General features: G+C 41.6%; 1 protein-coding gene across 2 annotated transcripts in view; it reads left to right on the top strand.

The window, feature by feature from the left end:
• Positions 1-231: 231 nt before the first annotated feature.
• The window catches only part of ccny (cyclin Y), a 62,221-nt gene continuing 35,002 nt past the window's right edge, over positions 232-27,450 (top strand). For both annotated transcript variants that reach the window (XM_046846979.1, XM_046846977.1), the window contains exon 1: positions 232-879. In XM_046846979.1, the coding sequence (XP_046702935.1) occupies positions 726-879 (154 nt within the window). In that variant the 5' untranslated portion in view covers positions 232-725. The remainder of the gene's footprint in view (positions 880-27,450) is intronic.

The following is a 27,450-nucleotide window of genomic DNA, read 5'->3' as shown; positions in this document are numbered from 1 at the left end:
GAACATTTCACTACATGTCGTATAAATTTGTATGTGAAAAATAGGATTTGATTTATATACAGGATAAATAAATAGAATGATTGATTAAATCAAACGTTTGACTGGTAAACATAAATGTATACCTCAGGGTTTTATGTGTGTGTGTGTGTGTGTGTGTGCGCGTGCGCGCGCGCGCCGGAACCTTTTTTCCTCCACTGCTCAGTTGCATGCCGGCGCCGTTATGGAGTGACACTGACCGCAGCACAGTAAATAAAGAAATACCCGGAGCTCGGATGTGTTTCTTTTTTATTTACTTTCTAACAACAGTAACCGTTTTAGCGACCGGTTTTATTCTACCGACGTGTCGTTTCCCGTGAGCGTGTAGAAGCCGTTTGGTGACGGTAACGACGTGTTATTTCGGCGCTCCGACTTCGGGAAGAGTGTGTAGCCGGAGATTTGATTTGTAGGTGTGTGTGTGTGTGTGTGAGGGGGTGGGGGGGATTTCTAGCGGGTGGAGCCGTGTGCGTGTATCTTGCTTCTTATTTACACGTGCGCTGTCGGTGCATTTCGATGGCTTTACCGTGCGCACGCCGACGCCCGGGACCGGATACATGTGTGTAGACCGTGTTCTTCGAGGTCTGCTGTTCCCCTGACTTGGGTGGCATCCATCCATCACTCATCCATCCATCCATCCTTATATTCAAGCGGAGGCATTTCTCTTCTCCGTCGCATCGTCTGCGGACATCATGGGGAACACGACCTCCTGCTGCGTGTCCTCCAGTCCCAAACTGCGGCGAAACGCCCATTCTCGCCTGGAGCCATACCGACCGGAAGCCGAGCTGAGCCGCGAGGACACGGGCTGCAACCTGCAGCACATCAGCGACCGCGAGAACATCGACGGTGAGTCCTCCAGAACATCCATCATCTCTCACTCAGGGCTTGGTTTCTCTTTTTTTTTTATGATCATGATGTCAGAACCAATCCCCATCCCTGCGCTCTCAGAAATCTGAGCTGTATGAGATGATACACACCTACATCCACACAACATTCGTGCATACATGATCAACACTCAGGTTTCATCTGAAGCATTAGATTTAGTGTAGACCTCATCCTCTCCTGATAACATCTCCAATTGATCGTCCACAATATAACATGATGATGATGTTCAACACTCAGGTTTCCTCTGAAGCATCAGATTTAGTGTAGACCTCATCCTCTCCTGGTAACATCTCAGATTGATGGTCCACAATATAAAATGATGTTCAATACTCAGATTTATTGCCCAGTGGCAGATTCAGTGAAGACTTCATCTTCATCCTCTCCTGGTAACATCTCCGATGGTCCACAACACAATGATTTTTCAATATTCAATACTCAAAATTCTGGATCACAACATAATGTGATGATGATCAATAATACTCAAGTTCTCTCTGAAGAGAGATGTTCAGGGTAGTCCTCCTTCTCATCTTCTCCTGGTAACGTCTCTGATTGGTGCATCTTTACCTTGTAGCAGAGACGTGGAAGAGGTTTGCACTATTCTGTATTCGCTGTAGCGTCAAGGTTGTGTCCAACCATGTCACCTAAATGTCCATCACATGGACACCTTTGACATATTACAGTTCAGTTCATGAATTTTCTGCAAGAAGGTCTCCACCTCTTTTGTACGTAATATGGGTTTCAGTGTTATAATCTAGCATTATTTATTATAGCACACCGTTTACATTACAGCCCGAACGCCATCTTCACTCTCCTTAATTCGAACCCTCTACAGGAACCTCATGGATCTTTAAACTGTTCATGTGGAACTATTTTCAGCAGCAACGAGCAGTTTCCAATCGAAAACTACTCCATCAGGCAGGTGGGGCAGGACCACTGGTACCTCAGGAACAAGATTTGAGAGTTTGTCATGGACCACGTTACATCTCGGTGTAATTCCGTGTTTTCACAGCAGCCTGTGGCATAAATTATAAGGACATGAGATTTAAAAAGACGCAAGATAAATGGCAATCTGAGTTCATTTCGAATAAAAAGACCCCATTATCCTGATTAGATCAAAAGAACATGACGGTCTAATATCAATCAGCCTTTTGTTCATCAAACAGGAGCTGATTTACTCGTGAATCGTTGGTACTAGTGTCCACGTTTTTTGGGATCTGTAAAAACGTTCACGTTGTGCTGCTGCGTGCGTAAATTCACTACCGCAAACCTCGACCCGATCAACCACGTGTCCAACCTAAACGAGCGATTCAATCTTGACTTTTTCTTGCCGTCCAGACTTTTCCGCTGAGTGTTCATTTCGTGCTTGCAGCTCTTTGTGCTCTCGACCTTATATGGCATGTTGTGGGCGTCGCTATATGCAAATGAGGCGAATCGGGGACGAATGATTTGAATTTGATTTCACTTTTATTTGTATAGCGCTGGCAGGAATGGGCATTGTCCCGAAAGCTGCTTTAAAAGGGAAACCCATCCTCATCTGGGTGCCACCAAATGTCCATTCATTACATTTTTTTTTTTATCATCGTTGAGGTGTTTGCAAACCTATAATCGACCAAAAGTATCGGGACACCCGACTTTCCAGCCATGTGCGTTTCCACGAATTTGGCACACAATTGTATAGAGGAGATCTATGGATGTGGTAGCGTTAAATTTCCCCTTGGCTTGAACTAGTAGACCCGAACCTGTTCCAGCTCCACGAAAGATATGCTTTTCAAGGGTTGGAGTGGAAGATCTCCTGCTGTAGAGCTCTAAACTCTTCAGTACCTGACTTTACGAACACACTTGTAGCCGAATGAGCACAAATCTCCACAAGCACACTCAAATCTAGTGCAACACCTCAGAATAGTGGAGGTTATTGTAACAGCAATAATATAATATGCGTGAGAGCGTGTTTATTTTTGCCCTATCCTCCCACAGAACACGGAAAGCGTTAACACCTAGAGCTGATGTTAGTTTCTTTTCGTAGATTAAACACGTGTAGGAAGCATGTTTTGGTTCAAGAAGCGTGTACCTCTCACCTCTCGCTTTCTCTGGGCGCGTTTAGAGATTCGATATCGTCCTCGACCATGACTTCGATCGGTCCTAGAGCTGAAGGACGCAGGAGGACATCTCAGGAATTTTAGCACAAAAAAGCCAGAAGAGACGGATCAGCGTGTAACTTGCATACGGATACGTTCATTTCAAACCCGATATATTTGAAAACGCTCTTGAAAGAAAAAAAAAATGTTAATGTAATTTTTAGTCACATGACTCCTTCAACTCCAAACATACAAGATGGTAGTACTTTTGTTTGACATTTTTGTTTTGTTGTACAATTTTATGCTTGTTGTTAGGTTGTGGTAATGGCCTTCAGATCAGGCTTGTTTTTTCGAAAGGCGGCAGGAAGTTCACTCGTGTAGATTGTAAGAGAAAGTGTGAGAATGTAATTAAACTCTCGGCGGAATCGGCGCAGACCAAGACGTCTTCACGTGTGCACAGGACTGAGCGTGTGTTTTAGGCGTTTCGGTCGAACTTTTCTTCTTTTCTTCTTTCTCCAGTGCTCTGCATCAGTCCAGAAAAGTTCACTCAAAGTAGCACAAGTGTTTTATTATTATTATTATTATTATTATTTTCACTTCAGTTTGAGTTTATTCGTATAACACCTTAACGTTCAAAGTCACAAAACAGCTTTTCAGAAAGAAATCGATTACAAATATGACGTTTTCAATTGATGGATTAGTTTCTATAATTTTATCTCTAATGAATGAGCCAGATGTGCCAGTGGTGAGGGGAAAAACACCATGAGACTTCATGAGGAAGAAACCTTGATAGGAACTCAAAAGGATTCTCATTTTATGGATTCATACATCATTGACTTTGCAGTATTGGAAAACAGCTGAGTGATAACAGGAGCATCAGTGATGATCTTACATTCAGTTTTACTCCATACTGAGACTAGGACAGAGCAAGGACCAGACTAGGACAGGGCAAGGACAATGCAAAGACTGGACAGGGCAAGGACCAGACAAGGACTAAACTAGGACCGGACAGAGCAAGGACAGGACAGGGACAGGGCAAGGACTGGACAGGGACAGGGCAAGGGCCGGGCAGGGACAGGGCAAGGACAGGACAGGGACCGGGCAAGGACCGGACTGGGACAGGGCAAAGACTAGACAAGGACAGGGCAAGGATTAAACAAGGACAGGGCAAGACTTTATGAATCCCAAAGGAAATTCTTTCGCAATTCTTTTCAACATAGGATACAATGGTCTTTAATTAGTGAAGAAAAAAGGGAAGTGGTTCATTGGATAAGATGTTGGACTTGTAAACAAGATGCCAGTGCTTGAGCAGGTCTCCTAACCCTCAGCTGAACGAGAGAGTTTTTAGGGGCATCTTCCAAATGCCATAAATGTGATGTTAGAAAAAAGAAATCGTTCTGTACTGTTACTGTAGAGGAAGCCGGATGTGCTGATATATAAAAATATGTAACTTTTGATTGTTTTATACCATCGTCATCGATGCCCAGGTGTTGATTACGTTCCTCTTTTGGCAAGTGTCTATTACTAAACCTCATTACAGGTATAGAGGTATACAGGTGCACATTATTCCATATGATCATGATGAGTTTATCAGCTACACTTATTAGAAATGTGTTCATTCCATTATTTATTTATTCTTAAAATGAAGTTCTTTTTAAACTGAAACGCTTTCTTAGTTTTTTTTGTATTCTGAAACTCAAAGAATCCCAGACTGTTTGTATAAGGCTGCTGTTTAGTGCACTACAGTAAGTACATGTGGCACATGCTGTTGTGATTATTCATTTATTTATTTAGAAATCATTTATTTTCATTTGTAATTGAGGCCTAATGAGATCTAACATCTGTTTCATTACGGTGCTTTCGGGCTGAGAGTAATCCTGTGTAACGGTTTATAGTACGTACTGCGGCACATGAACCCCGATGCGGTCTGGATATTATACACTACACGAGCAGAAGTATTGGGACACGTAGCATTTCCCAGCCGTATGTGCTTCGTTCACAAATACCGCAAACACGGACGGCTTTGGATGCCGTAGCATGAGATTTTCCCTTCTCTTGAACTAGGAGACCCAAACCTGTTCCAGCATGGCAATGTCCCTGTGTACAAAGCAAACTCTGTGAAGATCTGCTCTGCATGGGTTGGAGTGAAAGATCTCCTGCTGTAGAGCTTTGATCTCAGCCCTATTAAGCACCTTCGGGATGAATGTGAACACTGACTGAACCCCAGGCCTCCTCACCTTCATCAGTACATGACTTTACTAACACCCTTGGGTCTGAATTCATCTCGTTTCAAAATCTAGTGGAACATCTTTCCTGAGGTTCTTATAAGGAGGCTAAATGTGGTATGTAGGAATCTTATGCTCGGGTGTCCACAAATTTTTGCACAAATATTGTAGATAAACGGGGTGTGTGTGTGTGTGTGTGTGTGTGTGTGTGTGTGTGTGTGTGTGTGTGTGTGTGTGTGTGTTTAAGGCCAGTAAGTACCAGATTGCTGAAATGGAGGAAGTCCAGCACTTTGAATCATGCATTGAGTAGATGTGGGAGGAGCACGTAGTGAAGCTTTTATCTGTGTGTGCGTGTGTGCGTGCGTGCGTGTGTGTATATATGTGTTTAAGGCCAGCCATTGCCTGCTGCTGAGATGGAGGAAATCCAGCACTTTAAATTAGGCACCAAGCAGAAGCACGTAGATGAGCTTTTATCCTCCTGTGTGTGTGTGTATGTGTGTGTGTGTGTGTGTGTGTGTGTGTGTGTGTGTGTGTGTGTTTTGTGTTTGAAAGACCGAATGAACACTCTGCCTCGCTTCTCTTCCTTTAAATCTCCTCTAATGAAACCTCTGTCCTGCTTTCATTACTCAACACTTCACACCCTGTGGAGTGTAACGATTCTGGTTCTGGTGTTAAACCGGCGCTCCTGGTCGCTCTGCGTTCCTAGACTGGAATCATGAAAAATTTCTGGGAGCAAAGGCAATCTAGATTTTTGTCTCATGTGACTTCATGTGTCTTAAAGAAAGAAAAGGGAAGCCTTGGTCAAGTCAGGACAAAAAACAAAACAAAACGTGCTGCTAAGCAACAGGTCATGTTCAGTCATATAATCGTAATAATATAGTGTAGTTGTGTAGTTGTGTAGTCCAGTGTGTGGGTTTCTACAGCTTGTTTTGTGTTTTGCGGTTCTGGAAGAACGGCATTTCGTTTCGCCGGGTATCGTAACCGCTCCGCTCTGTCGAAATGACCACTTGAGATGACTCAAACACATTCTGGGAGGCATGAGATCACGTGACATTTGTCGCATGGACGCAATATGTACATCGCATTTCGTTAATGCGATGTACATATTGCGTCCATGCGACAAATGTCACGTTGATATTCACTGGAAAACACAGCGAATAGGTGAACATAGTGCTCTCCAGGCATATAGGCAGCTGTGGTGAACACGAGCAGAAGAAAGCTGAGAAATTATTTTTTCTTTCACTTTATTCTCAAAGACCAAACACAACACGGGTCTATTCAAAATCTCACAAAAGTGTGTGGACACCTGACCTTAAGTATGCCATGTGACATCACATTCCACATTTAGTCCCTGTTAGCTGTTATAAGAACCTCCACTCTTCTGAGATGATGTTACACTAGATTTTCTAGTGCGCTTATGGAGATTTGTGATGTTTGTAAAGTCAGATATTATAAGCACATCGTCACTGAAGAATAAAAAAAATAAAAAACCTTTGGTCTTTTTCTAGTCTTGTTCAGTTTTGGTCTGCGTACGTGAGGGGGTAACACAAGAGTCACGGTTCAGTATGTACTTCGGTCAATTTCAGTACTAATGCTATTATTATTATTATGATTATTATGATTATTATTATTATTAACATTTGTAAACATCAACAGTTTACATTAAAAAAAAAAATTAAAAAATGCCTGCTTGGTTAAATAATATATAAAATAATATTTTATGTTTTAAAAAAATAGAAAATATACAAATAAAATAGAATTAATTAGGTACATGTATTTATTATATTGATTAAATTAAGTGATCAGTTCAATTGGCACAAAAGAAATTGATTAAATCAAATTAAATAAATGGACATTTTTTAAAAATAGTTTACATTTTTTAGACCCCATTTGGGGGTGTGTGTGTGTGTGTGTGTGTGTGTTTTACATTAATATAAATTTTTACTTAACTGTTCTACTTATTTCAACATACTTTAAATGAAGGATAAAAGGAATGAAGACATTTGTTATTCACTCTTGTCAGGATTTTCTCCTTTCGAGAGAAATTCTTGATGCTTAACATAAAAGGCAAAAGAATCTTAATACGAACACTGTGTTGACGAGGGAAAATCAGATCGTAACAATGTTGTGCACGTACAAAAGGTTTGCGTTCGGGACACGTGCACCGAACCGAAAGCCCATGCCGGCGTCGAATTCTACCGCGTGTGTGTGTGTGTGTGTGTGTGATGGAAAAACCAGCTTTTCCCTCTGCTATTGGCTGGATAGTTTCGCTCAGTTGGGTTGTTTCTTACTTGATGCTTTAAACCTGCGGCGTTGTCGTCATTGTACACCGACAAAGTGATCGGTGTGAAAGTTTTACTCCAGATAGATAACGAGTGTAGACACCGAGGTTAATAAGATTAAGCGTAGTTTATTTCTATTGCGCTTTTCACACTGTCTCAAAGCAGCTTTCAGAATTTAACAGTTAAGGTGAATGGTGTGAATTTGTCCCTGATGAGCAGCCGTGGTGACTGTGGCAAGGAAAAACTCCCTTAGATGTTATGAGGAAGAAACCTTGAGAGGAACCAGACTCAAAAGGGGAACCCATCCTCATTTGGGTGACATCAAGAGTTTGAGCATAAATCTTTCAACAATACAGAACACTGGAGAGTGAGAACTAACATGAGTACTGGAATGTAAGATTATAAGTAATGTTCTTTCTACAGTCTTATACAGTCATTGTGGTTATAAAACCAGGAGCTACTGAGCAACTCATAAAATAGTTCAACATTTGCGATCATCATCAGATCCAACACCAGCTTCTCCATGCCAGAGCTTTTAAACACTGAGGTCCAGTGTCCAAACACTACATTAGGTGAAATCTAAATAATTCTGGTGTGTTTCTAGATGGATCAGGATCTTTTGCGGGGTCGGCATCTACTTCTATGAAGGTCCATTAGGTGGGACACAATAATGCACGTTAATGCACGTCATAAACCCACAAGTGCTCCGAAATCGAGGCCAATTTAGAAAATTGTATTTGCTACTGCACGATTTTCAGTCGAAACACTCGACGCGGTGTTTACACACGTTAATGGACACTCAAGCGGTGCGAGTCGTGCGGTGCCACAAAACGGGCTTAACCTTCAAAAGGTTTTTTTTGTTTTCTTTTTTTGTTGATTCATGGCTGCGATATCAGAGCCGCTTCCACCACGTCAAGTTTCCTCGATAGACCGCAGCGTGTTTCTGACCATGTGTCTCGAGGCGGTGAATGACTACCATCTAAACCTGTGATCGAGAGACGGTCAGCCATGAGAGTGAAGCAGCAGTTAAAAGATTTATTGGCACCTTTTTTTTTTTTTTTTTTTTTTTTTTTAAGATGCAAAAAGAAATTTCACCAACCTTTAGTTCTGAATGTTTTTCTTAAATACACTCAGATTGGCTTGGTACCTTTAAGGACTAGCGTATACAGCTAACTCTAGCTATATTCATTTGGATCAAATATATGCGGTCGGATCCAGTTGTTGGGCGTAGTTCATTTCTGTAAAGGTTTTGTTCCTCAATTATTTACAGCGATGTCGCAGCTGGAACACGCTGGCGACTCTTTAGCTCCGTCCCCCTGACATGAGCCTGGCTGTTTTTTGAGAGAAGCGTGAAGTCGTATCTCTCCTTCATAAATCTGATCAAACCCAAGGACTCGTCAGAGATATGAAGGATGCAATACTACTTAATAGGTACTTGCATGAGACCGGTCGAACTCGTGTGTAGTATCTCCTGTCATATTCTAATGAATATATATGAAGTGAAATCTCAGTATAGGTTTTTTTAAAAAAAAAAAAGCTATTCGTTTGACAGAAAGCATAACAAGTCCAGTTTGCTTTCGCCAAGTCTTCCAATCAAGTCTTTTCTGTTCTTCTGGAAAATAAATCCAAGTGCAAAACCCAGACCTGTCTCGGCGGATTAAAACCTCCATAGATAGCGAATGAGCAGAGAACGCACAGATCGAAAGACTGAAAAGGATAAAAAGCCGTTCGCGAGGCTTCGATTCATCCCGCCATCATCCCATATCACTCGCTCAGCATGGATGCTAATTTTAGCAGATAGATAACGAGTGTAGACACCGAGGTTAATAAGATTAAGCGTAGTTTATTTCTATTGCGCTTTTCACACTGTCTCAAAGCAGCTTTCAGAATTTAAAAGTGAAGGTGAATGGTGTGTGTTTATCCCTGATGAGCAGCCATGGTGACTGTGGCAAGGAAAAACTCCTTAGATGTTATGAGGAAGAAACCTTGAGAGGAACCAGACTCAAAAGGGGAACCCATCCTCATTTGGGTGACATCAAGAGTTTGAGCATAAATCTTTCAACAATACAGAACACTGGAGAGTGAGAACTAACATGAGAACTGGAGTGTAAGATTATAAGTAATGTTCTTTCTACAGTCTTATACAGTCATTGTGGTTATAAAACCAGGAGCTACTGAGCAACTCATAAAATAGTTCAACATTTGCGATCATCATCAGATCCAACACCAGCTTCTCCATGCCAGAGCTTTTAAACACTGAGGTCCAGTGTCCAAACACTACATTAGGTGAAATCTAAATAATTCTGGTGTGTTTCTAGATGGATCAGGATCTTTTGCGGGGTCGGCATCTACTTCTATGAAGGTCCATTAGGTGGGACACAATAATGCACGTTAATGCACGTCATAAACCCACAAGTGCTCCGAAATCGAGGCCAATTTAGAAAATTGTATTTGCTACTGCACGATTTTCAGTCGAAACACTCGACGCGGTGTTTACACACGTTAATGGACACTCAAGCGGTGCGAGTCGTGCGGTGCCACAAAACGGGCTTAACCTTCAAAAGGTTTTTTTTTTTTTCTTTTTTTGTTGATTCATGGCTGCGATATCAGAGCCGCTTCCACCACGTCAAGTTTCCTCGATAGACCGCAGCGTGTTTCTGACCATGTGTCTCGAGGCGGTGAATGACTACCATCTAAACCTGTGATCGAGAGACGGTCAGCCATGAGAGTGAAGCAGCAGTTAAAAGATTTATTGGCACCTTTTTTTTTTTTTTTTTTTAAGATGCAAAAAGAAATTTCACCAACCTTTAGTTCTGAATGTTTTTCTTAAATACACTCAGATTGGCTTGGTACCTTTAAGGACTAGCGTATACAGCTAACTCTAGCTATATTCATTTGGATCAAATATATGCGGTCGGATCCAGTTGTTGGGCGTAGTTCATTTCTGTAAAGGTTTTGTTCCTCAATTATTTACAGCGATGTCGCAGCTGGAACACGCTGGCGACTCTTTAGCTCCGTCCCCCTGACATGAGCCTGGCTGTTTTTTGAGAGAAGCGTGAAGTCGTATCTCTCCTTCATAAATCTGATCAAACCCAAGGACTCGTCAGAGATATGAAGGATGCAATACTACTTAATAGGTACTTGCATGAGACCGGTCGAACTCGTGTGTAGTATCTCCTGTCATATTCTAATGAATATATATGAAGTGAAATCTCAGTATAGGTTTTTTTAAAAAAAAAAAAGCTATTCGTTTGACAGAAACGCAACAAGTCCAGTTTGCTTTCGCCAAGTCTTCCAATCAAGTCTTTTCTGTTCTTCTGGAAAATAAATCCAAGTGCAAAACCCAGACCTGTCTCGGCGGATTAAAACCTCCATAGATAGCGAATGAGCAGAGAACGCACAGATCGAAAGACTGAAAAGGATAAAAAGCCGTTCGCGAGGCTTCGATTCATCCCGCCATCATCCCATATCACTCGCTCAGCATGGATGCTAATTTTAGCAGAAGCGCACGCATGTCTGATTCAGAAAAAAAAAAACCCGGAGAGGACGTGCTGTAAAAAAACAAAAGTGCAGCGGCTTGTTTGTGTTCCAGTGAACAGCAGTCGTCATATTAATGTTATTAAATTAACAGCTTTGAAATGTTGAGAAATTTGACTTCATACTGGTGTTCTGATCGGTTTTAGGTTATATTATTATATTTGGTTTAATACTCAGTGTTTCTATAGTAACAGTACACACACTGTTACCACATACTTGGTTAATAGGTACCATAGTTAATGGTTAAAGGTTTAATGCACAATAATGCTGATTTTGCAAACTGTCCTTGAGTCTAGAATTATGCTGTACATAATTATATATATACAGGCTTTATATTAGCCTTTAAGAGCCACATGGCAAGATTTCAGAAAAGCTGATTTCCACACTAGCAGTTTGAGCTAATTATTACTATAAGTATTAAACCAACATCCCTCTAAAGTGTCTCTAGTGGAGGAAGTAAGAAAAGACCTCATGCTTGTGATAGTGGAGAGACAGCTACTGATGAGAGAGAGGGATAAAAAAAAAGCAGATTTATTAAAACTATATGACGACTCGTATCTAAATGACTGTTTTTGTCTACAGCTGGTTCACATGCTCTAAAGCCCATATGTGTACTTTGTGGAGATGCATTAGCTAATGGGTCGACGAAGCCCTTCACCATCTCCAAACTAAGCGCCAAGTTCGAGACACAAAACGATTGAAACAACCGATAAAATAATCTGATTCTCGGTGTACAAAAGGTCGGAGATCCCTGATTCAGCTGAAGGAAAAATGGAAACCAAAACAGAAAAATTAAGATTTTTCCTGCCATATATATCGTTTTCTTCCCAAACTGTTACCACAGTTGTGTAGGGTGTCTTTGGATGATGCAGCATTACATTTAATTTTTACTTTAACTAGAAAACCTGTTCCAGCATCTCAATGCCTCTGTGCACAAAGCCAGCTCCATGAAGATATGTAGTACTGGACTGGAAGATCTCCTGCATTAGAGCTCAACCCTTTTAAACACCTTTGGGATGAATGTAAAAGCTGACTGCACCCCCAGACCTGCTCACCTTCTCACCTAGTACATCAGTATCTGACTTTACTAACACCCATGTGTGCTGAATAATCACATTTTTACGAGGAAAATCCAGTGGAATGTCTTCCCAGAAGAGTGGAGGAAATTATGAAGACTAAATATGGACTGGGATGTTCAGAAATTGTTGAATCTCTTGGTCAGGTTTCCACAAACTTTTGTCCCTAATATTGTATAGATGGGTCGATTTCCAACTGAGGATAAAAGCTTGCAGATATTTTACAGCGTCTTTTTGTTGTGTCTGGTTTGAGTTTGTTGTGTCTGTAGTATCGTGTAAATCTCGGGTCACTGTGACCGACGCAGAGCACATATATAGTTAAGTGCTCAGAAAAAGTCTCCTGTCCTTGCCGGGGCTGAACAGGAGGTGGAGGAGGTGGAGATGGAGAAAGTGTAGGAGGAGGAGGCAGAGGTGGAGAAGGAGGTGAGTAGTTGAGCACACAGCAAAGTGAACGAGTGACTGAGTGAAGAGGGAAATAAAGGGGCGCTACCCAGCTGTGAACACACACCACCTCTTTACTTCACCATCAGTCATCCAGCTGAATAGAAATGAGCACGCTTGAGTGCTGATAAGACTCTGCTGCCTGAGCGTGTTTGAGTTTTGATAAGCGTGTAGAGCCTGTAATTATTCATGTTCTCTCGCTCTCTCTCTTTTCTTTCTCTCTCTTTCTCTCTCTCTCTCGCAGGGATTTGGCCAGTTTAAGCTAAAATCAGATTCAGATCATTCAGCCTGTCTGTCACAGAGCACGAACAAGCGTCTGTCTGTCTGTCTGTCTGTCTGTCTGTCTGTCTGTCTGTCTGTCTGGTGGATGAAGTACACAAAGCATGTGTTGACTAAAAGTACAGATAAAGTAGGTGAAATATGACTCCAGTAAAAATTTAAGATTTTAAACTTTCAGTTGAGTTAAAGTACGAAGAAATTGCCTTCAAATGTACTTAAGGATCCAAGTACCGTATTTTCCGGACTATTAAGCGCACCCATATATAAGCCGCACCCACTGAATTTTACAAAGATTTTTATTTTGAACATAAATAAGCCGCACCTGTCTATAAGGCGCACTGAAGCTACACTGTCTACACTGAAACTAATGAACTTTACACAGGCTTTAACGAAAGACAGTGTCTGTTACACGGCTTGTATCTAAACAGTAGCCTATCAAGAAAGTCATTGTTCACTGTCTTCCTCCTTCCTTTCACAACAATTTCTCTCGAGAGTTTATCTTTTGTCATCGTCGTCCATTGGTGAATCTTTTCTCCCGATGCCGTGCAGCTCAGAACACAGGTGAAGTGTGTTTTTTCATGCCCCGTTGTTTTCAGCGTGACGAATGATTCGCATTTCCTGTAGACAGTCCGAGTGAGCGGCAGGTCAAACGTCAGACGAACCTCATCCATATTTATGATGTGGTGCGGCCCGATTCAGTGGGAGCGCATCTGATTTAACATAAAGAGTTTCATTGGTTCACCTGAACCCGTTCGGCAATTTAATTGGTCTAATGTTATGGGGTTCAGTTTTTTGCCATTAAGTTTGTGAAACCGGAAAAAACCCCAGAACAATCCACGGGGTTCAAAGTGTGGGGAAAAAGTAGGGGCTTATAGTCCGGAAAATATGGTACTATGATTTAGAAGAAAAAGAAGAATAGCATTTTTGTCACATATACATTACAGCACAGTGTCATTTTTTCTTTGCATATCCCAACTTTCTCAGAAGCTATGTTCCGAATGCAGTTATTACTTAATTGTGGTTGTGAATTGTTGAAACAAGAACAGTTGCTTTACAATAGTGATGAACTGCTCCATCCGTCCGACTTTGGAGTAAAGCTAAAGAAGCAATATATTGTGGCTAAATGTGCAATATTTTAAAATAAAAGTAGGTATAGAATCCGGAAGGTGAGTGTCACCACATTCAGATGCGAACCCTGCGTCCAATTTCTCCTTTAACAAAAGAACCAATAATTTCTCCGAATCCTCAGTTGGATATAAAAATATTGTCGAAATTGTGAATTTCTAGATGTTCACTGTTCTCCGTAGCGCTGCTGTGATTCCCGCTCGTACCTCAGCGGCTGTCGTTGGCATGATTGCGCTCTTAACGATGATAAAATGATACAAGACTGATGATCTGAGCGTGTGAGGTACAGCAGAGCTAGAGAACAATCGAATCTGGTGCAGAGATCCGTTTGTACTTTCCGCAGAGCACCGAGTCTGGTTCCAGTTTGGCCGCATATGTTGAGAAGGTGATTGTAAGTTGAATTATTTATACCCCCCCCCCCACCAACCAATAAATGATCCGAAGGCGCGTAACGTCAGAGAAAAACGATACACTGTGCCGTGACCCATAAACATTTGGGAGTTATGAATAAATGATGAGCGAGATGGCTACATGGAGCGACGACGAAAGAAGGAATATTTCTGTCGTTCCACGTTTCATCTGAAGCCCAGCGGAGTCTCGCTCGCCGCCTTTTCTGCCTCTCGTCTCTATTTGTAACCGTCTCGGGGCTTTGATACTCCTCCTCCACGTCTTAGGGTTTATTTTGGACTCGCAAAGCTTTTCTCCTGCTATTAACACAAAAACACACGTGTGTGTGGTGTCTAGTGTGTGTTCTGCCTCGGCTTGGCATGCTGTCTAAGTAGGGCTGCAGGCAGTCTGGGAGAACATGTAAATAAACTCACGTCTCCGTCCTATTTTTTATTTTTATTCCTTCTCATCTTTTCCGAGACGAGCGACTTTAAACCTTCTTTACCCCCCAAAAAAAAGTCCCTCCGCATGATGTCCTGCTCTTACTCACATGTCTCGGTCTCTTAGGCAGATCACATGGTTCACATCGAATATGTTCTAGTTTATACGGTAACAGTAATTGTACAGTGTAGGCTTTATATAAACATTGTCCAATCATAGATGTTAAATTTACAAATAAATTGAGACACAAATCTTCAAAAGCACACGCCAAAATCTCACATTTTGCTATTTTGCTCAAAATTCGATTTATAGTGGCCAGTTGGGACTAAATGCGGAATTGGATGTGAATCTTATACTCGGGTGTCCACAAACTTTTGGCCATGCACGTGATACGGGACACATATGTCACGGTTCGGTACGTACCTCGCTTCGATTTCGGGACAGTCGGGGGAAAGAAATGCAAAAAAAAAAGAATAATAAAAAAACAGCTTGTCACTTTTTATCGACGCAGATTTTTATTATTAACATTTAAATAAAAAAGAAAATATATAAAAAAAATAAAAGACTAAAATCAAATGGTAACATTTTAGTTTTTTATATTGATTAAATTGAGTGATCAGTTAAAAGTTAAATTTAAAATTTAAATTGTTTTAAGTAAAATTAAATCACTGAAAAAATTATTTTTGACTCCATTTGGTTAAAAGATGCAGTTCTGTTTTATATTTAATATTTGATCATGTTAAAGGTTCTACTTATTTCAGCATATTTAAACATATGTCTTCATTCCTTTCATCCATCATTCATTTACTCTCCAGATATAAGGAATTGTCAGGATTTCCTCGTTGTAAGAGAAATCTTTAAAGCTGGACATAAAACGCTAAAGAATTTATATCGCTCTCATCTGCGCTCAAAGGTACATTAAGGTGTTTATTCTGTATCATCCTACACACATTGTTGTGTTTTCTGTGTACATACTCGCTGTTCAATTCATTAGGAACCTTCTGGGGTACGTTTCAGTATCGTGCCTTTCGTTAGTCGTTTATTTTACCTCAAAACTCTTCCGCATCCGTGTTGTTGTTTTTTTTTTTCTCTCGTGCTGGAATTTCCCCAAAAGTTTAACTTTATGCATGAACAGTTCTACATTTAAGTGCTGATCGCTGACTGCACACCTCCACAATGATGGAACTGTAATGAATGGACATTCGGTTCCACCCAGAAGAGGACGCGTTCTCTCAAGGTTTCTTCCTCATGCCGTCTCAGGGAGTTTTTCCCTCCCACAGCCGCCACTGGCTCACTCATTAGGGCCAAACTTACAATTATAAGGAACAAGCCTATGGGCGCTAAACTCGTACAACCTCTTACTCTGTAAAGCTTCTCTGGGACAAATGTTCATTGTTAATTCAATTTTATTTGAACATGTAGGCGTTTTATAGTGAGATTTCATTTCATGGCATGGATAAAGCCCTCGCAGGCGTTCTGATTCCTCCGGCTCTACAAACGCAAAAGGCTTTTAAACTTTCATTGTGCAGTGAAAAGAATGGACAAATATTGGCCTAGCGAGGGTTCTTTCATTTTCCCACACATTTGTTTTGGTTTCTGAGGCGCATTAGGTTTCACTTGAGGGGAGATCGATGGTTAAAGTAATAGTTCCATAGCAGGGGCGGAATAAAATTGCTATGATTTTTTTTAATTAAAAAATTAAAGCCCATACATACAGTGGTTGAACAAGATATAGCATTAGGTAAATAAAGCCGGGAACGCATTTTCAAGGCATGAGAACGCCTCTGTGCACATCCCTGTCCCCCAATTGTCTCTCCAATCTGCTGCAGCATTGGCCTGCTTTCAGACTCCCTTGATTCTATTGAACCCAGGTGCATTTGTGTCCATATCACATCATCGCCACGGCATTGGACTTTTTGTCCAGAGCGGACACTAAACACCACGTAGCTCGCCATATTATTTTTCCGCTTTAGTCATCATTTTGCTTGGCACAGTCAACAACCCTTTGCGCAAGGCTTTTAGCCGAGTCGGCTGATCGCAAAGAATTTCCAGTACCCTAATGATGTCATCAGCTGAAACACTCCCACGCTGAGTACTTTACTTTCTGGCCAAATGCGCACCTGAGAATGGGAATAGAGGCACGGATCCGGTGCAGCCGAACCTGGACCACCTCTCGCAGGTACTCTTACGTTCGGTACCAGTTTGTGTTCTCGGGTCCTTGCATGTTTCCGGTCTTTCACGTGAGCTGTGAAAAGCTTTCCTGCTATTTATAGAAGGAGTCTCCAGTGTAAGCAAGTCATTTTAATTCAATTGTATTTGCATAGTGCTTTTAACAGTGGACATTGTTCCAAAGCAGCTTCAGAGGTTATAAAGTATCAATTTATAGTGCGCACGGATACATTTCTTCCTAATGAGTGAGCGCGTGGTGACTGTGGGAAGGAAAAACTACCTGACACGGCATTAGGAAGAACCCTTGACACTTGAAAGGGAACCCCACCTCCTCCTCATCTGGGTGGCACCGAATATCCATTCATTACAGTTCTATCATCGTTAGGGTCACTATTTACATTTGCTTTCGCGGCTTTTAGCAGACGCCCTTAGCGTCGCCAGAGCGAAGTACAAAAGTGTTTTGAAGTCTCTATCAGTGGCTAAATCAACAACGGGTCACCTAGGTTGCAAACCTGAATAGAAATGATAGCACACTTTTATTTGAACATAAAGACATAAACAGGGAAAGGAAGTGCCAGTTGAAGCGTTTCAGGAAGAGGCATGTCTTCACTTATCCCTTAAAGAGAGCCAGTGACTCTGTTCTGACATCTAGGGGAAGTACATTTGGTACCTGAACAGGAAAAAAAAATTCTTGACGTATACATTACTAGGGGGCTGTAGGATTCACCGATTCCCATCGGTGCAGCGACATGAAAGTAAACGATGCGACGCATCAATTTGAAAAAGTGTACATCGCTATACTTGTGTCCTTGTATCCATTTGCATCTGTAAAAAAATTATTTATTTATGAATAGTTATTATTTAAGCTGCTATACTTTTATTATTTAGAAAATCCTCACCGAACTGTATCTCGAGCACGAATATGAGGTGTCGCAACACTACAGAGAGGCGTGTCAGATAGAATACAGATTAACATGGCAGAGGTAGAGCTAAAGGTAAAGACGGTAAAGACGTCAGGGTTTATCCAATTTTTTTAATTATAATAATTTTTTGTGTGTTTTGGGCTTTTACAAAGGAGTGTTTGTGAAAGGGCCATGCGTTAGAGGGCACTTAATGTTTTTGTAGATTTTTATTTATTTATTCATTTATTTTTTATTTATTTATTTTTTTCCCCATCGCTTCACTATTTCCACATTCTGTCCCGAAATTAACTAAATGCGTTATTTTCCTCAAAACTCTACAAACAATACCCCGTAATGAGAACGTGAACGAAGTGTGTTTGAAATCTTTTGCGATAAAATAATTCACTTTTTCACTTATTACAGTCTTTTCCATCACACTCAAAATTGCATCCTGTTTCCACTGATCATCCCTGAGATGTTTCTACAACTTAATTGGAGTTCACCTGTGGGAAATTGAGTTGATTAGACATGATTTAGAAAGACACACACACACACACACACACACACACACACACCTGTCTAAGGTCTCACAGTATATATGTGTTTTGTGTGTAGATGTTTGTCACACTTTAATGTTTCAGATCATCAAACTAATTTAAATATTAGTAAAAGATAACACAAGTGAACACAACATGCAGTTTTTAAATGAAGGATTTTATAATTGAGGGAAAACAAAATCCAAAACTACATGGCCCCGTGTGAAAAAGTGTTCACCTGAGCTGAATTTCTCTATCCACACCCAGACCTGATTACTGCCACAAGTGGTCACAATCAAGAAATCTCTTAAATATGACCTGCCTGACAAAGTTCAATGATCTGAAACATTAAAGTGTGACAAACATCCAAAAACATTTTTCACACCACTGTATATAATCACACACTATATACAGTATATTGACAAAGGTATTGGGGACACCTGACTTTTCCAGCCGTATGCGGTTCTTCCCCAAACTTGTTACCACATAGTTGGAGAAACACAATCTTATAGGATGTCTTTGGACACGTACTTTTAATATACCGTATCTGTAGCACACTGTATATATATTAATTACAGTCCAAATCCATCCTCATGGATCCACACTAACCACAGTAACTCTATCCATCGGTCGGTTTAGGGAGGGACAGGGACATTGATAAGAACTTTCCAAGTTCTCGTGGTTATTTATTTCTCTTTTTGTTTTGTTTTTTACTTTAAAAGAGAGACTCCCGAGGAAATACAACTATAGCATCTATAAGTGACAGCAGCTGGAAAGCAAGAATTTCTGCCACCAAGATTAAACTCTAAATGGATAAACGTGGAAGATCTTTAGTGAATGCACTCGGCTCGGTGCGAGATCATCTATCGATTTCTAAGTCATTGTGGAAATCGTGAACATTGGAACTGTTGGTACCAAAACGCGGTGGTGTAAAATCACACAGTGTAAACAGATGTACGGAAGCACAGCGGTGTGTTCAGGTGTCGGGCTGTGTGTATGTGTGTGTATGTGTGTGGATGTTTGAAATCTGTGTGTGTTGTCCAGAGAGTGGGGGATAAAAAGAAAGCACACAGCTGTGTGTAAAGGCTGCAGGCTGCTGTGTGGAGCTCATTGTTAGGAGGATGTGGGAGTCAGAGCTGCCTTTTCATTACAGCCGTGTGACAGACACTGAAAGAACACACTAATGGCCAGAGTCCAGCTGGAACACTCCTCCGTTCCTCTCATCTTCTTCTTCTTGTTCTTCACCATCTTCCTCCTCCTCCTCGTCCCCTCCTTTTTTTTTTTTTTTTTTATCTGCGTGTTTCATGTTGTCAGCGATTCTTGTATGGGACCACAATTTGCACTTTGTGTTCCCATGGTACTGATTCTCACACTTCCTCTAGTCATACACACTCCCTCTCTCTCGCTCTCTCTCTCTCTCTCTCTCACTCACACTCCCTCTCTCTCTTTTACCCTCTTTTACCCTTTCTCTCTTACTACCACTTTTCTCATGATTGATTTATCTCTTTCTTTTTCTGTTTGTCTCTCTCCTCAAGTTTCAAAGATAGAAATTACTCTCTCTCTCTCTCTCTCTCTCTCTCTCTCTCTCTCTCTCTGTCTTTTACTTTCTTTGTTTTTCTTCCAAAATACAGATTCAAATCTCTCTTGTTTTCCCAAATCTCGTTCTCTCATTATTTTTATTTTATTTTTCTCTCTCTTTACCCTCTTTTACTCTTTCCTTTTCTACCACTTTCCTCAAGAATGATTTATCTATTTCTTTTCTTTTCTTTCAGCTCTCTTTATCTTTGTCTCTCTCTCTCCTTCTTAAGTTTAAAAGATAGAATTTGCTTTCTCTCTCTCTCTCTCTCTCTCTTTCTTTCTGCTTCTCAAGTTTCAAAGATTCAAATCATTTTCTCTTTCTCTCTTTTTCTGTTTCTTAAGATTCAAATCTTCTGTCTCTCTTTCTGTCTGTCTTGCCCCCTTCTCTTTCTCTCTCTATCCTCTCAATCAATCATCTTTCCATCTCTTCAAAAAGGCCTGGATTTGTTCAGATGAGTTCAGATCTCAGTGGGTCTGTAGGGCCTCAGTCGTGCTTTTCCTCCGCTGGACGGTTTCTGTTTGGGTCGATGTGCTCTGTTCTGTCAGTGTAACTTCACGTAACGACACGTCATCTGTCTATCACACACTAGTAAAATAAGCGTTTTCTAATAGAGATAAAGGGAAGCTGGGAGGAGGAGATAGACAGGATGCAGAGGAGAGAGACAGTGAGGAGTTGAGTGATGGGAGAGATGAAGGAAAATGCAAAAGAGAGATGAAGAGAAGTAAGCAATAGTGATGTAGAGGTAGGAGATATCCAGAGAGATAGTGATAATTGGAGAGTGAGCATGATAGAGAGAGATAACGTTATAGGAGATGATGAGCAGAGAGATAGACAGAGAATTGCAGACGTCTACCCGTCTACCGTGGTAGTCTGTCACTCCAGACCAGACAGAATAGCCTTCATTGCCCTCGTCCTGCAACGAGCGTCAGATATCCGACACCCTGTCGCCGGTTTGTGGTTCGTCCCTCCGTGGACCACTGTATCTCAATCCAGTCGTCTGATCGCTTCCATTTTGTCTTCATCATCGCATTCACACACGTTTTCTCACACAACCAACTTTCACTTCCTGCCTGATATTTATTGATTATGAGATGCTAAATATTATCAGCCCATCAGTAGGTTTGTAGATTTCAGCCAACATTAAATGGATACAAGTGAAATGAAAGCAATAGTATTAGTGTTGGAGAATCGCTGTAGGCTAAAAGAGACAACAGGAAATAAGTCAAGTCTCAGGTCAGGTCAAGTCTCAGGTCAAGTCTCAGGTCAAGTCTCAGGTCAAGTCTCAGGTCAAGTCTCAAGTCTCAGGTCAAATCAAGTCTGAAGTCAAATCAAGTCTCAGGTCAAGTCGGCTTTATCATTTCAACCATACACAGTGCAGTACACAGTGAAATGAAACAACGTTTCCCTAGGACTACGGTGCTACAGCAAACAGAAATTAACAAAAGGAACACAGAAGTACACACTAACTCTAAACTAACAACACACAGTGCAACATTCAGTGCAAAAAAAAAACACAAACATGAGAAAAGGAAAAACATTAACACAGTAGCGCTGACCAGTACAGTAGGTTGTGCAAGAAGGGATTGTCCATATACAAATAAAAAAATAAATACTGTACATGTAAACATTCATAAACGTGACTCGTAACTCTGTGTGTGCGTGTGTGTGCGTGTGCGTGAATATATCAGGTAGTCAGGTCAGTCATGGTGTGCATGGCACAGATGGCGTCTCAGTGAGCCAGATCTTTCTTAACAGATTCTCCCGGAGCGACTCTGACGCAGTGGAACACTCACGCCATCATCATCATCATCATCATCATCCCATACTATCATTACCATCACACACCATAACACTTAACATCTTTATTTTAAACCATCACCTTCATCAGCACACACCACCATCATCTACCATCATCACACACACTTATCTACCACCGTCACACACCACCATCGCACACCATCATCTACCACCATCACACACCATCACCTACCACCATCACACACAATTATTTACCACCGTCACACACCGTCACACACCACCATCGCACACCATCATCTACCACCATCACACACCATCATCTACCACCATCACAAACCACCATCACACACAATTATCTACTACCGTCACACACAATTATTTATCACCGTCACACACACTTATCTACCACCATCACACAATTATCTACCACCATCACACACCACCATCACACACAATTATACACCACCATCACACACCATCATCTACCACCGTCATCTACCACACCAGCATCACATACCATGATCCTCCACCACCACCACACATCATCACACACAATCACCATCACACAGCACCATCTACTACCAACATCTACCACAAACCACCATCTCACACACCACCAACTCACACCACCGTCATCTTTCACCATCACACACCACCAACATCTACGACACACCGCCATCTCACACACACACCACCGTCACCAACTGTACATAAATGGAAATGTAAAATGTGTGCTTTTCGAACATCCACTACATCCACTAGATTATTGGAGATTTGTGCTTATTCAGCCATAAGTGTGTTAGTAAAGTCCGGTACTAATGTAGGTTGGAGGTCTGGGGTTCAGTCAGTGTTCACGTTCATCCTGAAGGTGTTCAGTAGTGTTGAGATCAGATCTCTATAGCAGGAGATCTTTCACTCCAGCCCGTGTAAAGCAGATCTTCATGGAGTTTGCTTTGTGCACAGGGGGATTGTGGAAAATTATTATGGGTGGAAAAGTCAGGTGGGTTGGGTGTGTGTGTGTGTGTTTTGTATATAATTTAAAAGTCTGCTGTCTGTCGGCGGTTCTGTCGACTGTTGATTCTGGTGTTTTATTGTTCCTGAACAGAAGATGAAATGATCAGGAAAAAGGAGTGCAGATGAACCATAGCAGCTGTTTTCTTTCTTCTTTTATCCAGACCAGCTTCTATTTTGGAAGAGAAAGAGACGGATCAAGATGAGATTAGGGGAAGAAGAAAGAAGTAAGTGGATGAGAGAAAAGGAGAGGTGGAGGAAAAAAGACTGTGGAAGTGCAGGAAAGGAGAGAAAACAGGAAAATGGAGAGGAGAGATGACAGAAGGTGCAAAAGAGTGGCGAAGAGACAAAGATGATTGAGATGGCAAGAGATGAAGAGCAAAAGAGGGGGAAAGGAGGAAACTAATCTTGGGAGAGATGAAGAAGAGCAATAGAGGAAAGAAGAAGGCAAAGGAGGACAGATGAAAAAGGATAAAGAGGCGGGTGGGGGGGTGAGAGGAAGAGGAAGACAATAAAACAAGAGATGAAAGTAGAATGACTGAGAGATGAGAGTGATTGACCTGAGTGATGGAGAGAGAGATGAAAAGATTGTGTTTGCAGTTTGTTGTGCTTTGATCTGGATGGACAGATCGGGTAACGGTGATTCCTCATAGCTCCAGGGCTCGAACCTGAGCTCATGTTACCTCACGTGTATGTGTGAGCGCACGTGTGTGTGTGTGTGTGTGTGTGTGTGTGTGTGTGTCGTTCAAAAATAAACCACTTTCTGGCGTTATATGCTTTTATGCAAAACATTTATTTCATGTATACAGCTGAGCAGTTGAGAGTTAAGGGCCTCACTCAAGGGCCCAACAGCTTGGTGGTGTTGGGGTTTGAACTCATGACCTTCTGATCAGAAGTCCAACATCTTAACCCCTTCCACTGAACTCAAATCTGCTTGTGGACGAGCTCTGGAACAGGTTTTGTGTGATGTTTCTGCTCAATGTTAACAATGATGGAACTGCTTCTGGTTTCTGCACCAAGGAGGCCGAACCACTTGTTTCTCCACCATGGGGCAATACTTCTGGTATCTCCCCATTGGGCAATACTTCTGGTTTCTGCAACATGGGGCAGGACTTCTGGATTCTGCAACATGGGGCAATACTTCTGGTTTCTCCACCATGGGGCAGGACTTCTGGTTTCTCCACCATGGGGCAATACTTTTGGTTTCTCCACCATGGGGCAGGACTTCTGGTTTCTGCACCATGGGGCATTACTTCTGGTTTCTGCACCATGGGGCATTACTTCTGGTTTCTCCACCATGGGGCAGGACTTTTGGTTTCTCCACCATGGGACAGGACTTCTAGTTTCTCCACCATGGGGCAGGACTTCTGGTTTCTCCACCATGGGGCAGGACTTCTGGTTTCTGCAACATGGGGCAATACTTCTGGTTTCTGCACCATGGGGCAGGACTTCTGGCTTCTTCACCATGGGGCAATAGTTTTGGTTTCTCCACCATGGGGCAGGACTTCTGGTGTCTCCACCATGGGGCAGGACCTCTGGTTTCTATACCATGGGGCAGGACTTCTGGTTTCTATACCATGGGGCAGGACTTATGGTTTTTACACTATGGGGCAGGACTTCTGGTCTCCGCTCCACGGGGCAGGACTGTTGTGCACCACGGGGCAGTTCTTCTCGTCTCTGCACCACGGGGCAGTGTGGTATTTGAAACACAATGGGCTTTTCCTTCCCTTCACTCTCTCCCTGTGCGTCAGCGCTACACAATACACTCCTGTTATTTATTTACACTACCTTCTATAACAGGGCATCGATGCACTGTGTGTGTGTGTGTGTGTGTGTGTGTGTGTGTGTGTGTGTGTGTGTGTGTGTGTTTATAAATTGCGTGCTTTTGTGATTATTACCTTCCATCTTGAACTTCCTGATTTTGTGCGTGTGTGTGTGTGTGTGTGTGTGTGTGTGTGTGTGTGAGAGATTCATTAGAATAATTAATGCACATTAACACAGAGGCTGGTCGCAACTGAGATGTGAAGCTAGAAAGAGGAAATGACCTCGTCCCTGCACAGGAAGCGCTCAGCCATCTGTCAGTGCTCGCAGGAAGAATGAGTAATGGTTGGTGCGTGCGTGCGTCTGTGTGCGTGTGTATGTGTAAATCGGTCTGTTAGATCAGTATAAAGATGAATAAAGTAATAAGGAGTAAACACGTGTAGAAACACTATTTGGCGATTTGCGTGGATCTTTGAGTTACTGTCGATTTCCCAACAGTTTTCAGTAACGACGAATAACGTCTCTCGCTCTCAGCCTGCGTACGTGTATCTCGCCGTGCTGAGAGACACTCTACAGACACGAGAGCAGGAAAGGCTGCCGGGCCGGACGAGGATGCGTTGCTCAATTATTTCTTCATGGCAATCTAAAGGCGCTTAGGAGCAGGCCGGCTCTGTAAAACGGCTCACGGCAGCACAGGCAGAGCGTAATAAACAAAATGTATTCACTCAGCAGGTCTCTAATAAACACTGCGAGTAACGCCTGAGGCCCCACTGTGCTACACACGAGCATAACGGTAATGACGATCAGGAGACTAGTGTGTGTTTTTTATTTTGCGTCATTCCGAGGAGTCGTGCGCCACGTGCGGACGTCACGCTGTCCCCTGAGAAACCGTCCTTGAGTTGACGCGTAAAACACGGCTAGAGCAGTGAGATTAAATACCAGTCATTAGCGCCTCCGCGTCGTTTTCCCCTCTCATTTTACCTTCTATTAGTATTCTAAGAGAGAGAGAAAGAGAGAGAGAGAGAGATTGCTCAGGCTGGCACAGTTTTATTAGCCTCATTAAAGACCACTTCACAGTCCTTCGATCCTGCTGAGCAGCACCGAGACGTCTGACTTCAGCAGTCAAAACACAAATACTCATGAGGTCCTTCAGCATTTCTGCAGAATATAAAAAAAATAATACAAATGTTTTCTCACAGCAGATTTTTTTGTTATTTAAATTCCCCATGAAATAGCTGGGATTCGGTTTGTACCTCGATTTTAAAGTCACGGTTTGTTCATTTTCGGTACGGTTATGGGGAATGAAATGCAATATATAAAATCGTTAATTTTTTTTATTTAGTTTGTTTATTATTAACATTTGTGAACAACAGTTGACATTTTTTTATATATAATTTAAAATAAAATGCCTGCTTGGTTTAATTAAAAAATTTTATATAGAAAAATAAAATGGAAAAATATATATATATTTTAATTATATTGATTAAATCGAGTAATCTATTAAACTGGCATGAAATAAATCGATTAAATAATAAATACATGGACAATTTAAATCAGTTTCAATGTATATATTTGTTACCCTTTTTGGGTAATGCAGATGTGCATGTAAATGGGTTTTTCTTTACATTTATTATAAAATTTTCGAAAGATATGTTCGACTTATTTCAGCATATTTTAACAAATGTCTGCTATTTAAAAAAACACGAGTTATTCATTCAACTTATTTATTAATACACAAATTCATTCCATCCATCGTTCAGTCATCCATAAAGCTAATAAAGTGTGAGGCGGAGGCTAAACAAATTCGTTATCCACTATTTAATATATTCGTGAGGGAATGTAGATTGTAATATGGTGCACACGTTAAACAAAGATCGCACCGAAAGTCGAGTACCGAAACGGTTTGGTACTGATACCTGTACTGTTACACCCCTTGAAACTCATCGGTTTTTTAGCCTCCAACTAGAAAAAAAAAGAAAGCCTGGACCTGAGGGAACATTGGCGCAGGCCTTGGTCAAGTACTTGTTGCTACACCTACAGTGCAAGTCGTCAACTGTCATTTCAGCCATATAAAGTTTAAACAGTACAGTGGTCTTAGAACATAAACCACACGTGTTCTGAAAATTGGCTTCAATGGTACCTTAGTAAATTTATCCAGACATTATGCCAGTAAGTTGGTTCCTTTTTGATGCAAACTCAACAGAAAATGGACATAAAGGCTTTATCATGAGAATAAATAATACAATAGTGTTTGAAATAATTTGTTTGTAAAAACAATGTTATTCCTAACGTTCCTGAACATTCTGTCCGAATTCCAAATTTTAAAATAATCCATAACTTGCTGTTGGTTAGGTTCAAATTTTTTCCCGAGCCGCGAATTATCGGGGGTTGACTGTATTTACTGAATTGACGCTAATGCAAAAAGGTGTTGAGCACATGCATAATGGCACCGTCCGACAGTTCAATCACTGCAGCATCTGATTGACAGGAAGTTCTGCATTATTTGTGTATTACAGCTTGGCACTTTAAAGGGAACATAGGAGCCGGCTGTGATTTAGGACTTTGCCGATTGGAAGATCTTGAAGACCAGTTTTGGAAGTGGAAGATGTTGAGTGGCCTGCTATCTGACCTCAAACCTGTCAAACACTTCATGTGAAAGCTGACTGCACCCCCAGGCGTCCTCACCTCCCTTCATCAGTACCTGACTTTACTAACACCCTTGTGGCTAAATGGGCACAAATCTCCACAAGCGCACTCCAAAATCTAGAGCAAAATCTCCTACGTTGTATTGCATTGTATATGCCTCATTTTCTGCATCCATCTTTTTCCGCCTTCTGTCCAAGTGCCACCGTTACCGTGGGATACAGAGCAAAGGTTTGCCCATCCACGTGATTTGGAGGGTAAACGTATCGAGGTGGAGTTTACCACCGAGCAGCTGGTGCGCTTTT

This window comes from Silurus meridionalis, chromosome 4 (genome assembly GCF_014805685.1).
Source record: "Silurus meridionalis isolate SWU-2019-XX chromosome 4, ASM1480568v1, whole genome shotgun sequence".
Taxonomy (NCBI): Eukaryota; Metazoa; Chordata; class Actinopteri; order Siluriformes; family Siluridae; genus Silurus; species Silurus meridionalis.
This window is presented reverse-complemented; position numbering and strand designations above follow the sequence as displayed.